Here is an 18,122-nt window from a genome sequence, read left to right on the forward strand (position 1 = left end):
TAACCCACGAACGGGCCGAATGCGTCCGATTGCGTTTTTTTCGTAATGATCGGTATTTTGCGATTTTTTGGAAAATCGTCGCAACTTTTTCGTTGCCATTCCGAATGTTGCGCAAAATCTGGCGATTTTTTTGTAGCGTTAAAACTTGCGCGAAAAGTCGCGCCTTTTTCGTAGCCATTCCGAAAATTGCGCAAAATGTTGGGATTTTTTCGTGGGGTTAAAACTTGTGCGAAAAGTCGCGCCTTTTAAGTTTTAACGCTATGAAAAAAATCGCCAGATTTTGTGCAACTTTCGGAATGGCTACGAAAAAGGTGCGTTTTTTCGCGCAAGTCGTAATGGCTACGAAAAACTCCTGTTTTTTCGTGCAAATCGTATTGGTAAGGAAAAAGTCGCGACAATTTCTGAAAAGTCGTAAAGGCGCCGAAAAAATCGCAAAAAATACGAAAAAGTCGCAAAATGTTCGTTTTCCAATCGTAATTTTTCCAATTCGGATTCATGGGTTAGTAAATTTGCCCCTTAGTATTTTAGGGGTCTCATTAAACGCCAGTGCCTGCTCTCTCTGTAAGATACACAGAAATTAAAGAAAAGGGCCTTTTCTCACACATCTTTTAACCCGTGTGGAGGTTTAACCTACCTTTTAGCATACCCCCCAACTGTCCCGCTTTTCGCGGGACAGTCCCGGTTTTTACAGCGCATCCCGCTGTCCCGGATTGTTCAATAAATGTCCCGCATTACGAAAATGCAGAACATTCATTAAACTATCCAGGCCAGCGGGATGTGCTGGCTGCAGCCAAGCGCTCCGGCTCTGTCTAGTCCTGTGGCTCCTGCTTCTTATTCTGCTCCTCGTACGGCGGCGACAGGCCCTTTTATAAGGTTGCGCCCGTGCGTACGTGTGACGTCACACGTACGCACGGGGTGCAATCTTATAAAAGGGCCTGTCGCCGCCGTAGAAGGAGCCACATAAGGAGCAGGAGCCACAAGAAGCAGCGTGTATGGGGGGCATTTAGTATTGGAGGTAATCTCTATGGGGGCAATTGGGGGCTACTGTGTATGGGGGGCAATTTCTATTGGAGGTACTCTCTATGGGGGCAATTGAGGGCACTGTGTATGGGGGGCATTTTCTATTGGAGGTACTCTCTATGGGGGCAATTGGGGGCTACTGTGAGTGGGGGGCCCTGTGTGTGGAAGGCACTGTGTATGGGGGGCACTGTGTATTGGGGGCTACTGTGCATGGGGGCTACTGTCTATTGGGCCATTGGGGGCACAATTTTAACTATTTTAAAAATGAATTTAAAAAATGGGGTGTGGTAATTGGGGCGTGGCCACAAAGTGGTCCTTGAAAGTATTTCCAAATGTAGGCAACATTATGAGATCTTCACAGATTTTATAATAGTGGCCCCCAGCATGCCAATACAATATCATATTTAAGGAGACATACAGCTTAAATGAGAATCCCCTTAATTATGTAGACAAGAATGAATAATACAGTATATGGTGCTGGTGTTACTCTGGGTTACAAATAACCATTAATCTATAAAAATGGCCCCTTTATTGGAGCTCCCCCTATAGCATACCTTGCAACATTTGTAAAATGCAAAGAGGGACAAAAAGAAATGCCACGGGTAGTGCGCCGAATAAAAAAGTACAATGCCCGTTTTTGCAACCACACCCCCTAAATACCACTCCCATTTTACAAAATTTGGCAGGTTATTTAAAGTTTGAACAGTTTTGTAAAAAAGGTGAAATTGCCCTTTAAGCTGCAAGTTTCAGTTCCCCCAAAGAGAACTGTTTAGCTTATTAGTTACAATAGTATCTAAGTGCAGGTATAGCTTGTTAAAATTTCTGGGCTCTCTGTCAAAAGCTACTTTTTTAATTATGTTTGAGAAGCATTGTATCTTTTTTAGCTTTTAGTGCAGGAAATCTAAGGGAAACGAGGGATTTTCAGAAAGAACCTGGGACTGCAGGCTGAGCCATCAAAATCAGGACTGTTCCACGAAAATCGGGACAGTTGGAAGTATGCCTAAAGATCTGCTAAGGTCCTTGTCAGTGTTTTAAATGAGGGGTGGGCGTGTACTAATGGTTTCTGCCAAAAGCACAGCAGGAAGGGGTTAGCCAATCAAAGACCTACATTCACCAAGTAAAGACAGGCTTCAGTTCCTCATCAGAACAGCCTAGCTGCTGGTTGGTTGCTATCCTACACTGCAGTGTGCTGAGTGCCACTGCTCCCCTGCACAGTTTGGGAAAGGAGCAAGCAGGAAGTGGAACAGATGGGCGGGACTAGAAGGGTTTTTGGAGAAGTTTTCAATAAATCAACCTGAAACGTAATATTGCTTAGTACATTCCTTCTATATTTAAAGGAGTATGATCCACGGGCATATTCTTGGTTTTTGCATGTCCCCCATAACTTGTAGACGTAGCCATTTAAAGGAGAAGGAAAGTCATTTTGGCATTTTACTGCCAATAGATTCACCATATTAGTGCCACCTAGAACACTATATTTATTCTGAAGAAAGCTTTATCATACCTGAGTAAAGAGCCCTAGAAGCTTTCTCTGTTTAAGTTTGCAGCAGCCATTGTAGCTTGGTCTTCATAGCTTCCTCCTTGCATCTTAGCCATTATAGCTCAGATTACACATTCCTAAGGGAGGGGGGAGTGCATTCTTATGGGAGCAGAAGAAGGCAGAGAACTACGCAGACTCTGGCCCCAGGAATGAAGGATTTTTCTGAGAGAGGAAGTCTAATACCGAAGAACATGTTTACAAAAAAGGAGACAAGAAATCCTGTGTTTCTTTTGATAGAGGACTCAGTGCAGCTTTTCTGTGAGTGCTTATGGCTGTATTTACCTTTCTGATAAAGCTTACTTAGTTTTTACCTTTCCTTCTCCTTTAAAACACACCACTCTCTTTTCATTCTTTATTACTACACATATGCACATTTTTAACAATACATATATTTTTTATTAGCTAGCCCCTAAAACTAGGTTGTCTTTCCAAAGATTAAAAGGCACAACTGTATGTTTTTTTCCGTTGTGTCCATGGCTTCATGATAAACAGCTGACTATGGCTATTCTCTATCAGAGACGGTAACCTACAATTACCAGAAGTATTAAGAAACCGCTCAAAGCCATTTATATTTCTTTTCCCTATATACATGGCCCTATCACTCTGCTACCTATCCTAAATCACACTAACAAGGTCTCTAGAGGCGCAAGCAAGTCATGGTTGGAGCTGTTCAGCTGCTGTTCAAGAGATATCTGGGCATTTTAGCGCCTACAGGTAGAGAAGAAAGAACTGCCTTCTATGTGGGATATCTTATTCTACCATTTCAAGTGCTTCTCGGAACTCAAACAAGTGACAGCTTGTCACACGGAATAGATGTGATGCATTTATACACTTCCAAGACACTTGACACTTGGGGTGAGTTTATTTTCAATATTTTCAGTTCTCTCTGGCTAAATTTAGTCATTTCCTATGGGGAGAGAGCTCTATTTCTCATAAAGCCACACAATTTTGGACAAAGGGTTTACATTTAAAGGAAAGGAAAAGTATAATCACTGGGGGGTGCCAAAATGTTAGGCACTCCCAACGATTGTAATCACTTACCTGATACCCCGGGCCAGTGCCCCTATTAGCAGAAAACTGCTGTTTTGGGGTACCTGCTCGCAAGCAATCCTCTTCCTCCTGTTTTCTTTCTTGGCAATCCCGGGGCCCACACATGTGCAGTAGTGAAAAAGTTTGGCTTTCCACATGCGCAAGTGGCCCAAAGACAGATGTACCCCGAGCAGGTACCCCAAGACAGTGCAGTTTTCTGCAAACAAGAGCATGGGCCCAGGGTATCAGGTAAGTGATTACAATCACTGGGAGGTACCTAACATTTTGGCACCCCCCAGTGATCTTACCTTTCCTTCTGTTTCAAATGCTGATTTAAAAATGGTTTGTAACCATTATTTATAAAATAAAAAAACTTCAGATTTCAGTTCCCCCAATTAGTTAAATTAAGAGAATTGAACCAGTGCATAAAGCTTTTAAATACTCCTCTGACAGAGGACCTCACCAAATGAGCAGATTTTTCCCTGATATGCCCACCTTGAATTGGTTGCTATTGGACTGATCCGACTGTTCGACCCTCAGGCTAAACAATCGGATCACATTGAGGGGATAAAGATCGTCTGGCAGCGTCGGACTGGGCCACCGGAGTAACGGGAAAGAAACTACACCCCCCAATGCGCGCAGGTAAGTTTAGGAGGTCTCGGAGGAGGGGTTTGGAGGGTGTTGGGCCCTGTACCCCCCACTCTGACCCTGTCGTCAGAGTAAGGACTGCATCAACGCACTGAAGCGCTCCTAGTCCTGACAGGAGGACCTCTGCCCGATGTTCAGCAAAAAATGGGTTGGGCAGGCCCGCCTGAGGGGCCCATAAACAGGCTTGATAAGCTGCTGACTCTGAATCTGTCAGCAGCTTTTATCAGCTTGTGTATGGCCACCTTATTGCACCACCATATTCCCCACCCAAGTGGAAGCATGGAAAACACGTCTGTATTATATTTCTTTTCTGTACAGCCATTATATTTTTTAAGATTACACCAAATCTATATTTTTTGGGATTCAGATGAATACTAAATGCTCCACAGAAGATTAAACCAAATATGAATCAAATCTTAACCCTTATTTGCAATATGAAAGTTAAAAAGTTGTCCGTAATGCCTTCCCACCAGCAAGAATTGCATACACATTGCATCGGTTTTTCTGAAGTCGCCCAAAGTTTCCTCGTGAAGCAAAGTGCTAAGATTCTGCCAAATACATTATGCCCTCTCAGTACTGCCAGACATTTGCACCATCAATATTTATAGCAAGGGTTTGACATTAAAAAAAAAATATCAATACCAATACATATGCAATAACAAATAAATACATGATGCTAGTTGACATTTTAAATGCATAAACAGAGCTAGAGCAGAGAAAAATATCTGCTGGGCTGGCTAAAATAACTTCTAAAGATAAAATAGGATTTGACTTCATTGCATATCTTCCCTTTGCTACTAATGCAGTTTCATTTCCTATAGCTCTAAGGGATAAACCTTGTGCCATTTGTAGCTCCTCTGGGATATCATTTTCCTTAGAGATCCCCGAAGAGCAGTAATACATGCAAGTAAATAGTAATTTTATACTCCTTTTAATGGATTTTATTTGTGGCACTGTATAATAATGACACACAAACAAGGAAACACTTCTACTGTGAGCTACATGATTAGCTGGAAAAAAAACTCAAGAGCGTCTATGATAATTGTAGTATTCAGCAGACATAAAATCCTACAAGTGCAATTGAGTAACCCCTGGAGGTTGCCTTCATTTTGGTCACCAGATCTTACATTGTGCAACTGTGTATTGACTTGCAGATACCTCATATTGGCACAGACATTCTTGGCAAATAAGGGGATTCAGTCAGTTTCTCAACATCCAAGGATATAAATCATTCCTTTCACATAAGGGACATACATGTCCAGTAACAGGTAGATGTTGCACTGAATCCATACATTTTGGACATGACCAAATACAGTGTATTGCAGAAACTATGAATTACTAATACAGGTATGGGACCTGTTGTCTGGAATGCTCTCCATTCCTCCATTCCATTTTTTTACGTTTACTTAAAACAAAAAATCAATAAAATAAACCCAATAGGATTGTTTTGCCACCAATATGGACTCTTAGATTAGTTACAATCAAGTACAGGGTACTGTTTCATTATTACACAAGGAAATCATTTTTAAAAATTGTAATAATTAGATTAAAATGGAGTTTACAGTAGATGACCTTCTGGTAATTTTGCAGCTTTCCATAAAATGGATGCAATACCTGTACCAGTTTAATACTAAAACTCACAAACTGCACATCCACAGTGATGGAGCTTTGCTAAAAATATAGAGAATCATCTGGAAAAAATATACAACTGTCACTAAAAAAATGTAATTAACACTACTAATGGCCCAGAGGATGAATTTAGTCAGCTATGATGAAGTCACAGCACAACAGAAGGCACAGTCGGTACCGTTATGGAATTAAATGCAGTTGGGATAAACCATGTGCTGGAATATTCAGCTAAGAATGGCCACGGGTGTTCTCTGGCCTCAACTACACAGCTAACACGACTGTAATATGCAACTCCCATGATGCCTAGCTTAGTATGATATAGACCAGTGATCCCCAACAGTGGCTCAGGAGCAACATGTTGCTCCCCAACCCATTGGATGTTGCTCTCAGTGCCCCAAACCCGGTAGTTATTTTCAATTACTGACTTGGAGGCAAGTTTTGGTTGAATACAAACAAAAGATTTACTACCAAATAAAGCCCCCTGTAAGCTGATAGTGTGCATAGAGGCTGCCTAATAGCCAATCACAGCCCTTATTTGGCACCTCCATGAACTTTTATGGTGCTTGTGTTGCTCTCCAAGTCTTTTTACATTTGACTGTGGCTCACGAGTAAGAAAAGTTGGGGACCCCTGATATAGACAGTCATATTCTAAGGCAATTTTGCAGTTGGCCTTAATTTTATTTTGTTTGTTGGCCTTAATTTTATTTTTTTTATTTTTTTTATTTATTTAGCTTTCTGTTTGCTAGGGTCTCCCTATGAGAGACAGGGATATGAATAGCAGAAGGACTGAATAGAAAGATAAGTAATACAAATAATAATAAAATTGTAGACTAACAGAACTTAAAGTAGAACCACCCCTTTCACGAACCAGTAACTGCACCCACCAAAGAACCTAGCTAGCTAGATCTGCACAGAAATAACCACTAGTCAGCAGGAATCCAGTTGGGTTTGACTCAATGGCCCTGTCACACCAGCCCTAATAAGTTATGTATAACTTTTCACTTGATATTTCATTTCATTGCAACAAGTAACAGCATCAGTATGGAACTTTCTATACCTCAACATTGCCACTACATAATTTATTGAAAAGACACTTACTTGTGTTGTAGTGGCAGTTGTCTGGATTTTCTTGATTTCTTTTCCCAGTTCTCTGCCATCATCAGACCTCTCTGTATCCGACACCGTGCTACCTGCATCCATATTTACTATGGATTTACTCGCAGTCTCTGGCTCCAGAGTTGTTGCAGTCATTTGATGGTAGTCGAGACCTTTTGAAGAAGAAGCTAGCTCCCTATCAGTAATGCTGCTCAAGCTATCCGCTGTGGTATGGATCTTGAAATCCTTGTCCCCAATGACACCTGGGGCACAGGTAAGATCCACACTTCCTGTCATGTGAGCCAACAAGCCAAGATCATCATTAACACCTAGGTGCACGTGTGCATCCTGAACATTTGCAAGGGTAATATGGTTGCTACTAGATAGTTCGGGTAAGAGTTTGTCATCAGAATTCGTCATCTTATCAAAAAGAAATGAGGTATTATTGGGGGTAGTTTGTTCTTTTTCGTCAGCTAAAGTTATCAACGGTCCGTCCTTCTCCTCAGTTTCTTTTATAATACCAACACTGTCATGGACATTATTTTGAAGTTTTTCTACTGCAGCACTATAAACATTATCCAGTAGGGACTCTACCTCTACAAGAGCTCCATTTTCTCTGCCAACTAGAGTCTCAGGGGATAAATCCAGGTCATCTAGTTTTACCTCTGTGGCTTCAACCTTTTCTGCCTTAATATCAACTAAAAGATCATGAACCTCCACTCGGACTCCACCTGACGGCCTGTCTGAAGTTGCAAGAGAATCATCAGAAATTTTGGTTGCAATTAGCAAATCCCTGGTGTCGGCATTAACGGGGTAATCCGTTTCACTCTCCGGGCTTTGACTCTGTGAAAGGTCTTCTATCTCTCGAAGTTCTAGTCCCCCTTTGACGGCTGCTGCTTGTGACGAAAGGCCAGAAATGGTGCTGACATTTCCTTTCTTCCCCTTTTTGATATTTTCCTCCTCCTGTCTTTGATATTCTTCGTACATTTTTGCTAAATACTCCTTGTGAGCTTCATAAGTGACCTTAAACAAACATACATTATTACTCTTCTTGGTTCTCTATACAAAGTAAAGGGCACAGCAAATCTAGAAACACAAGGTGGAGGGCACAAAACTTTATACATCCAAATGCTATTCACAAAGGCAATTGCATCAATATTCACTGCTCTAATACATATTCCTTGCAGTTAAATGTTGGAATTAACACATGCCTTGAGGAGGTGTTACTTACAAAACTCTTCAGTAAGTTCTGTTCCATGTGTATTGCTTGGATTTGTATACTAAAGAAATGCAGTTTTTAGGTTTTGTGCTATGTTAAGCTAATACCACACTAAACAAATCCACAGTGACTGCTCAGTATTGTTCTTCCTTCTTGCTATTCACTTTAATGGCAAATGTCTCTCCAAGCACACATGGGATTGATTCTGAAAAATGCTCAAGTCTGTATATACAGCCTAAAATCCACCCCGTGTGCAGAGGGACAGGCGGTTACCATTAAAAGAAAAGTGGGGATGTCAAGTACAGCACTGGGTGGTCACAAAAAGGCTGCTGGAGGATTCATTCAGTGTGACATTTGCCTTAAATGAACAGGGTAAATAGATAGCTTGTGCAAAATAATAACCAAAAATCTAATCTATAAAGGCTGGAGTGAGCTGATTTCTAAGGTAATAGCCAGAACACTACTTCCTCCCTTGCAGCTATGTGACCTTTTAGTCAGTCAGTGACTGAAGGGGGCACATGGGACACAACTCTTCAGTAAGTTTGCATTTGATCCTTAGCATGCAGGTAAGATTTTAGAGGAACAGTTATGTCCCATATGGCCCCCCTCAAGTCACTGATTGGTTACTGACTGCTAACAGCTTAGAGAGGTGAAAGCAGGACATTGTGCTCTGCCTTTTATGTTAGACACCTGCTCACTCCAGTCTTTATGGATTACATTTTTACCTAATTATACTGATAACATTGTTTATTTTGCACAGTCTATTTACCAAGTTTAATTTTTTCAATAAAAATTCCTTTGAAAAAGAACTAAAGCTTAAAGAAAGAGGCTAGAAATGCCCAAGGCAACCCCAGCCCTTTAGTAGGGAAGATCTGTGCCCCCAAAGATGCCCCAGTAGCCCCCCATCTTTTTTTCTCCGGATTCCCTGCACATGCTCTGTGCTGCTGTCACTTACCTGAGCTTAGGGACCCACTTACAATATACTGTATATATAGAATATAAATGTCACACTATACTGTATATATAGAATATAAATGTCACACTATACTGTATATATAGAATAGAAATGGCACACTATACTGTATATATAGAATAGAAATGGCACACTATACTGTATATATAGAATATAAATGTCACACTATACTGTATATATAGAATATAAATGGCACACTATACTGTATATATAGAATATAAATGTCACACTATACTGTATATATAGAATATAAATGTCACACTATACTGTATATATAGAATATAAATGTCACACTATACTGTATATATAGAATATAAATGTCACAATATACTGTATATATAGAATATAAATGTCCCACTATACTGTATATATAGAAAATAAATTTCACTGTACTGTATATATAGAATATAAATGTCACTGTACTGTATATATAGAATATAAATGGCCCACTATACTGTATATATAGAATATAAATGGCCCACTATACTGTATATATAGAATATAAATGGCCCACTATACTGTATATATAGAATATAAATGGCCCACTATACTGTATATATAGAATATAAATGTCACAATATACTGTATATATATATAGAATATAAATGGCACAATATACTGTATATATAGAATATAAATGGCACACTATACTGTATATATAGAATATAAATGGCACACTATACTGTATATATAGAATATAAATGTCACATTATACTGTATATATAGAATATAAATGGCACACTATACTGTATATATAGAATATAAATGTCACAATATACTGTATATATAGAATATAAATGGCACAATATACTGTATATATAGAATACAAAATGTCACAATATACTGTATATATAGAATATAAATGGCACAATATACTGTATATATAGAATACAAAATGTCACAATATACTGTATATATAGAATATAAATGGCACACTATACTGTATATATAGAATATAAATCTCACAATATACTGTATATATTGAACATAAATGTCACAATATAAGGCTGATTAGTAATTAATTCAGCTGCTCATTAAATGGAAGCTCAGAACCAGTGCAATTTGTATTAGAATCCAATAATCAGCCCTGCTGAGGCAAACCTAAAATTTCCCTTGATGATTTGCGACAACCCCTAAGCTTAGCTTCTCAACAGAAGCACACTGAGCATGTGCAGTGCCATTGACACTTCTACCAAAATCCAAGATGGGGGGCTTCTGTGTACAACTTTGAAAGCCTAGATCAGTACTGTTACGGAGATTGTGAACCTTTAGGTTGGTGCAGTAAGTTCAGTATATAAAATACAGCATGTCTACCCATATTTGTTTTTAGAGTTTTGTTCTCCTTTGATAATTTTCTTTTAATTGGAATTAATTAATGCCTGTCTTATGATAATTTTGTTGATATTAGCTGGGTAATTTCAGAATCAAATATGCTATAACAATTAAGCATGGCCTTTTCTTAGCCACCCTCACTTACTGCCATCAGCAACATGTATTAAATTCTATCAATTCAACCATTAATGCCAGTCGAGATGGAACTTCATGTCCCCTATATTTCCAGTGACTTTTAAATCTTTGATATGTCTGATAGAAGCTACTAAATGTTTTCCTTTCAAATTATTAGCATTAATGCTGGCGACCCCTTCTTTTCCCTCTGACTGGTCTCTAGCTGCCTGTTTGATTTACATGATCCACAAGATGGCACCAAATCAGCTCAGTAAACTCTAGGCACAAGACTTTGGGCGCAATGTTTGTTAATAAAGTCAGGTAAAAGTCAGAAACTACCTTTGAATGTGCTATAGACAGGGTATCTACCCAGACTCTCCAACCTCCCCATTCATATTTGATGGCATGGTACAACAGTATCCTGAAAATGTTGTACACCATTTCTGTAATCTTCTGTTCCTCAGAACTCTTAGGATTAATGTACCCGAGGGAGAACATCCAGTCCTGCCACACTGAGCACTGAAGCAAGCACCTGTAAATAAAGGGAAAAATACATTTACATCATTTACAAGGGTATAAATTGTACCAGGCCTATGCTAAGTGCTTTGCAATGGGCAGAAAGAAGAATGCGAGTGATACAGTACATTTATCAGTACATCTCTAATAAGACTATCAAGCTTCCCCCTTAAAGCGGACCTGTCACCTTAAGAAATAATTTCAAATTGTTTTCTGTTGTGTTTGGCAAGCAAAATAAACTTTACTTACACTGTATAAATTATTTTAATTTTATTTTCTTCATCCTTGGAATTCACAGCAATTGCAGCAAGCAGGCAGGGGCCATTTTGTGGACACTGTTATCAAAGCAGGCATTGAATCCTGCCAAAATCTTGTTTCTGTGACAGTATGGGGGACCTGATGCCCATGTCCATGCACTGGTTACACAATTACATGGTGAGGAGGGAGGGGGAATGTGTGGAGGGCAGCAACATCTAAGAAGTTCTGAATTGAAAGTGAAAGTAACTGTCTGCCCCACTACTATGCCTAAGGCATAGAGGCGGGGCAGGCATTATATGATTGACAGCTGGGATTTTAAAATGCTTTTATAATGGGTATGGATGTGGTAATAAAAAAATTATTTTGGGTTTCATGTTTAATTTGAAAAGGACTTTTATTATACAAGTTTTTATGTCTGGGTGACAGGTCCACTTTAAACCACAGTGTGCTCACTCTTGCTGGTCAACCATCATTTCAGTTACAACAACTGCTATGGGTATAGCATGATGCACTACCAAGGCGAATACCCCTACAGCAGCTACCGACAACCTGCAGGGTTGGACTTATAGCTCTGAATTATTAGGCCACATCTGTGCTATTAGTTATAGAGCCACAGTGAGCCACAAGGACATACAGGAGTTGTTTGTAAGTTTTTTCCCATAATTTCTCAAGGGAAGGTTTAAAGACTTTTGGTTTTAAGGCAGTGTTTTGTGTGTAGCAGGTCTTACTGATTATATGGATTTTTTTTGAGCACTTCTGACTCTCTTCAACCTTTATTTTTGACATGAAAAAGCACATTGCTGTTATAGAATATGGATTCACTTGTAACCCACCCTGATAAACCCCGTAAGTTGCTCTCTAAAATAATGAACATATGTATTTAATAATATGAGCTACAGGCAGTGGAGTTACTAGTACCCACGGCCAAATCATTTTAGGGCCCACTAAACTTTGGGAATAAGACATTTGCATTGAACATATATTGAAAATGCTTATGTGTCAGTGCACTCCTGGGACCCCAACCTTCTTGGGTCCCCATGGCATTTATACCCCTGAGCGCGTCCTACTTAATTTGTAAACCAAAAGAAGCTGCTAAATTACAACTATAACATCTCTACGACCCAAGCTGATGGGATGGCAGCAAGGGAGTATATTGTTCCTTATGATAGGTAGAACATTATTAATATTGAACAGATACTTGCCAACACGCTCTTCACTTAGCATTTATTATAAAGAGTTGTTAATCAATATTACACAATTCAGATGTATATTCCAGTATAAATAAGGAGAACTTTTATTAGAAAAGCACTTTGGTCCCTTACCGTCGATTCTCCCGGCTGTTACTGAAAAGCTTTATCATGTCTGACAAGAACAGTCGCCGTACTTCCATTAGCTCTGAGCTTGGAGTGGAATTTTTTAGCAGTGTTGCTACCACCTTCAGAATCACTAAAAATAAATGGTGGTTAATAAATACATTAGGACATTCAAAATTATATAGGAGAAGTTAAAAGTAAATGTTAGAATCCACGTCATAATGAAGTCTACTGCTATATTCCTTGTATTACTGCTGCCTTCACTGGATTTCTGATCTCCTCCCAGGACAGAAAAGGAGGGGGGAATCATTTAGGGGCACAAGGATTGCAAGACCATAGTTATATAGGTGTTTGCTTCAAAAGAAGTACATTGGAAAGATGTAGCCAAACAATTAAGATATCTAAATCCCTGGTCATTTGCAATAAGGTTACCATACAAAGCAAAAACTCTTCTAGAAAACCCAGCCAGAATCGCTTAGCAATTAGTGCAGCCAAGCAGCCTGAGTTTAATAGAAGTGCCCCTGATTTTTCAATGATCTGCCAAGCTTACAGCGCCGTCACCATTGTTGTTATGAGAAGTCAGAGGATCGGATGAAATTGTATGGACTTTGGAATTATTATTTTTTTAAATAAATAATAGACCTTTCATTGAATGCACATATTTACTGAGGGACATATGCGAACTCCTAGTGCAGAATACTTGGTCATTAATGTAATAAGCAGCAAAAACTCTTACTTGGATTCTGGATTTTTACAGTTGAATCTGGCTCAGGGTGAGGCTTATGCACAACCTGTGTGCAAACTTGCTCTGTTAAAATCTGAAGAAATACATACAAGAAAAAAAAACATTTATAAAAGGTACAATGTATGTGGCTAATGATAAGCCCCTTGAGCCACTGACACGCATATGACAGAAACTGAAAACCAACCACATCCACACCCCTCCCCATAAGGCATGCAGGCATCTTGGGTGTGATTTTGGCAGAACACTACGTTCCACAATAGCTGTAATTTCCTAGCTCATAACAATCAGACATTCACAATTTGCACATTTTTGTATAGTTGTATAGCATTATAACATTAACAGATTATACTTTTTTGAACTTATGCCAAGCATGTGAATTTGCTAGGGGAAAGCACTCACCACATATACTTCTATTCTTTATACAGGCACGAACTACTAAAAAGGCCAAGTATCTACTAAACCATACTCTGGTACAGTCTACATAGCAATTTCAAAAGGTATTGCAAATTTATTTGTAGAAATAAAAATAGTTAAGCAGGAGACTAATTTATTACTCTTAGCAACAAGATTAAAATTGCTCTAAACCAGTGTTTCTTAAATTGTGGTGGTGAATTCCCTAGTTGAATGAAGAAGGTGATAGGGCCCAGCCTAAGAGCCACTTAAGCTAATGGAACATAAGGTGGCAAATCTCAATGGGCATAGAGGAACCATCTTAGCACTAACTTCAATGGGGACCACCAGACATTGTTCTCCTACCCTAGAATGAGTGAATGTTCTTATGTTTTCATAAATCAGTTTTCTGATGTAAAGTCAAAACCTTTACGGCATTTACAATATTGTTATAGCATGTGGCATTGATATACATATACAACCCAATTCACTGTAATAAAAGAGGCTGACTGGTACCACTGAGTATGTTCTCAGCCCCCAACCTTCAGTGCCAGCTCTCTGCTCTCAGCACCTATAGGCAAATACAAACATGGAGGAAACCAATAAGGTAGGGGAAATCTTGCTGGTTACTAAAGGCAATGCTAACATAGCACTTCTTTCAGGTAACCCAATGGCTTCAAAGAATCTGAACAGCTAAAATGCCATGGAAGTTACTTTTTCAGATTAATGCCTCCAATTTCCTTTCTTGTCATGTAATATATAATTGCTGCTGACATATCTGGGTTCTTAGCACTTTGTGCATCTAACAAAGTCTCGGTTGGCTTTTAAAACTGCAATAGGTATCTGGGATTAATCATGCAGACCTGTCACGAGAAGAGGCATGAATACATGAGTCAAGTGTTACTTTTAATGTATTTTAGTACTGTTCCTGAAAATCTTTAAATTATACGGTTAGGCTATTACCTGACTAAATCTTACCATCTGCTTTTTATGGGACTTTCTCTGAACATATTCAGAAATTTTACCTTCACTCTTTTTTTACTGACCTTAGGTGGAAATTAGGCACTTCATTTATTGTGAGACACGGCCTGCATAGCAAAGAGGCAATGAAACCCAAACTATAATAAACTTGTCCAGGGATTACCTCTTATGATTAGTCTGACAGCCTCATCCCATGGTGAAATCAAAGAGATTAGCCTTGTGCAAAATCATTTTGATAAATAAACTGTATTCAATTTAAGAAGTCAATGCAGTGAGCAACGGACTGAAACTTCCTCTACTGATAATAGCATCAATATCCCATTCCAGGGGTATTGTCTCCTCTTCTCTACCCACTCCACCATACGCAAAGTAATTCTTTGTTAGCAATACTGTGCCAGAAAGGTGTGGTTTTCACTAATGTATGTGCCTTCCTTGGTAGTTACTCACCTATCACATAAATGGGCAAATGTGCTGCTGATACCTGCCAACACAAGCATTTGCCATAAGCAGTACAATTACTATTTAAGTGAATGGAATGAGGCAGAAAATGGAGACAGGGGTTTTGATTGCCAAGACTTCCCTTGAGAGGGTTGCACCAACGTCATGTGCAATAGTCTTATTATTGAGTTGTTGCGACTCCCTTTACAAACTGTGTTATTTTAGACCATGATCCATTCTCAGCAGGACTGCCTGCACATATATTATAAAAACACTGCAGGGGGCACATAGCCAGAGCCTGATCAATGAATCAAAGCTCAGACTGAAAGTTGGAAAGCTAGTCTGATGTTTTATCCCTGCAATACAAGTGCATTTAAACCAAACCGAGTATAAATAGCATGCCCTCAGAATGAAAATGTGAGCATTATCCCCAGGAGCAAGTTTATTTACAGAGCAGCAGAGACAGAAGGATGATCTGCTGTCAGGGATTCTCTCTTAACTTGCACCAAGGTTTTCTACAGACAGAGCATTAAGTTACTGGTTAAGCAAATAGTATAAATTGTGACCAGATAGCCTAAACTGTGGGAAAATTTCTTCTACCTTTACTTACATTAGGAAACGAGACATGCCGTTCATAAAGGCTGGGACCCCAATAAGAGTGGGAACATATATAAATTAGGGGTTTCTGCTGAAAAATCATAGCATGGACATGTAGGGTCCTGGGGCAAATGCCCTTGTTTCATCCAAAAAATGGCTTCTTGATTGGAGAAGGTTCTCTCAACGCAAAGGCACCATATATTATAACAGGAAGGCCAGCTCCTAGAGTACTTAGAAGCATGTTGCCAAAAACCTGCATTAACAGTGAATAACTCTCTGCAAATAGTGCTGTTTTTTTTTGTTTTTAATTATTAACAGACCCCGTACATTCAAATATGCTACGTAAGCTACAATAGAATTTCAATCCCATTAATTACAATGTGCACGGCTGTGAAATGATGATAATTAGTGAAGGAAATCCCCCGCTGAGAATCATTTAATGCTCACAGTTATTGTCAGTATGCATTCTCAAAAGATCAGAATAAACCCAGAGAATATTTGTTGCCAGCCTTCCAAAGATCTTCCAGAACTCCCCCCCCCCTTATACACATACACATGCAGTACTGCTCTTATATACATTGGACATGATCCGGTAACTGAAGGTTTATTAGATATATAATCTAGGTACCTCATATAACGTGTTATACGTTGTAACTGTTAAAGTATTCGTATGAAGCATCAGCCTCTCTCCGAGCAGAGTGAATAGACTGTGAGTGTGCATGATCTCAACCTTCCGTCTTAAGGGGACATAAAAACAGTTAATGGTTTACAATTAAAGGAGAACTTAATCTTAACAAAGACATAGGCTAACAATATTGTTGCACATTGGGTTTTGGGCTTCTGTATCAGCCCAAGGCAGCCACAGCCCTTTAGCAGGGAAGATCTGTGCCCCCAAAGATGCCCCAGTAGCCCCCCATCTTCTTTTCTGCTGATTCACTGCACATGCTCTGTGCTGCTGTCACTTACCTGAGCTTAGGGACCCACTCACAATATCTCATTACATGGAAGATCAGCAACAATTGCAATTTGAATCAGAATGCAATAATCAGACATGTAGCATAAGCTTCTGTGACAGATGAACCTCATTTTCTGCTTGTGATGACCCCTAAGCTTAGCTTCCAAACAGCTGCCCAGAGCCAACTGAGCATGTGCAGTATCACTGACACTTCTTAACAAAGATGGTGACCTCCTGGGCATAACTTTGAAGAACTGGATCATTATGGTTATACAGTTTCTAAAGCTTCAGGCTTGTGCATTATGTTCAGTAAATAAAATGCAGCAATTTCTACCCATACTTGTTTTTAGGGTTTAGTTCTCCTTAAACTCAAATATAATATTATACAAATATATGTAAAATCTTGCCATTAATCATCTTAACACACAGCATCAGTAAAGATATCATGGGTCTAATAGTCTGTGTATCCATTTTACATGTATCCAAAGCATAATAGAGGTAACCATTACTCTGATTGGGCTTTTATTTAATTAGCTGAAAACTCACAGGTTTGGATACACAGTTCATCATAGGGGAACCTGGCCCATCACTCTTTGATGAAATCTTTAGCTAATACCTGATATTGTTCAAATGCTGACCAAACTCAAGCCAACTTTCACTCATGTAGTTCCAAATATCATCACTGGTCAATTTAGTTTTGCTGGTGTGATGCAGGAGCATTCAACTGCCAAGTTAGCTCAATCATGGATGCAGCAGGCAGGCAAATATATTCTAGAGGTAGAGTTTATTTATAAAGAACCTGTGCATGGCCAGCTTATAATATAAACTACAACAACCAGCAGTGTTGGCTACAGAGGTACATAATGTTGTTCTTGCACACTTTATGAAAAAGAATTTTAACAAAACTTACTTGTGGCCTAAGTGTTTTAGAAAGTATCCCAGAACCTTCAATGCTTGCACGCGGATACTTTCACTTTTAGAAGCAAGTAATTTATAGATTACCCTGGCAAAAAAAAAACAAAGGAGTTATTCCATGTCATGCAATAACTACACCCAACACACAAAGGAAGTAATTGTATTGCACATTCAGTATTCCTGTGCTTGTAGCATATGATACAGACCTTGTGATGACTACTTCTTGCTCAGATAATTCTTTTTACTGTGTGAAATTATGAACCCAGCATTGGGCGAGGCACAGCCAAAATGAAATATAGTATGCTATTTACTTTATAAACACAGTCATAAGGTTGTTTGAGAAGGGCCACCTACTACATAAAATCTTGTTTTTGTTCCACTAAGGCCACAAAAGCTTAGGCCAAGGGGAACAGAA

General features: G+C 39.1%; 1 protein-coding gene across 8 annotated transcripts in view; it reads right to left on the minus strand.

The window, feature by feature from the left end:
• The window catches only part of nbea (neurobeachin), a 355,187-nt gene that overhangs the window by 225,787 nt on the left and 111,278 nt on the right, over positions 1-18,122 (minus strand). For all 8 annotated transcript variants that reach the window (XM_012957925.3, XM_002934020.5, XM_012957924.3 and 5 more), the window contains 6 exons: positions 17,703-17,795; positions 16,466-16,574; positions 13,423-13,504; positions 12,696-12,819; positions 10,939-11,131; positions 6,965-7,984 (listed from right to left, as the gene is read on the minus strand). In XM_012957925.3, coding sequence (XP_012813379.1) covers positions 6,965-7,984; positions 10,939-11,131; positions 12,696-12,819; positions 13,423-13,504; positions 16,466-16,574; positions 17,703-17,795 — 1,621 coding nt within the window. The remainder of the gene's footprint in view (positions 1-6,964; positions 7,985-10,938; positions 11,132-12,695; positions 12,820-13,422; positions 13,505-16,465; positions 16,575-17,702; positions 17,796-18,122) is intronic.

This window comes from Xenopus tropicalis, chromosome 2, assembly GCF_000004195.4.
Source record: "Xenopus tropicalis strain Nigerian chromosome 2, UCB_Xtro_10.0, whole genome shotgun sequence".
Taxonomy (NCBI): domain Eukaryota; kingdom Metazoa; phylum Chordata; class Amphibia; order Anura; family Pipidae; genus Xenopus; species Xenopus tropicalis.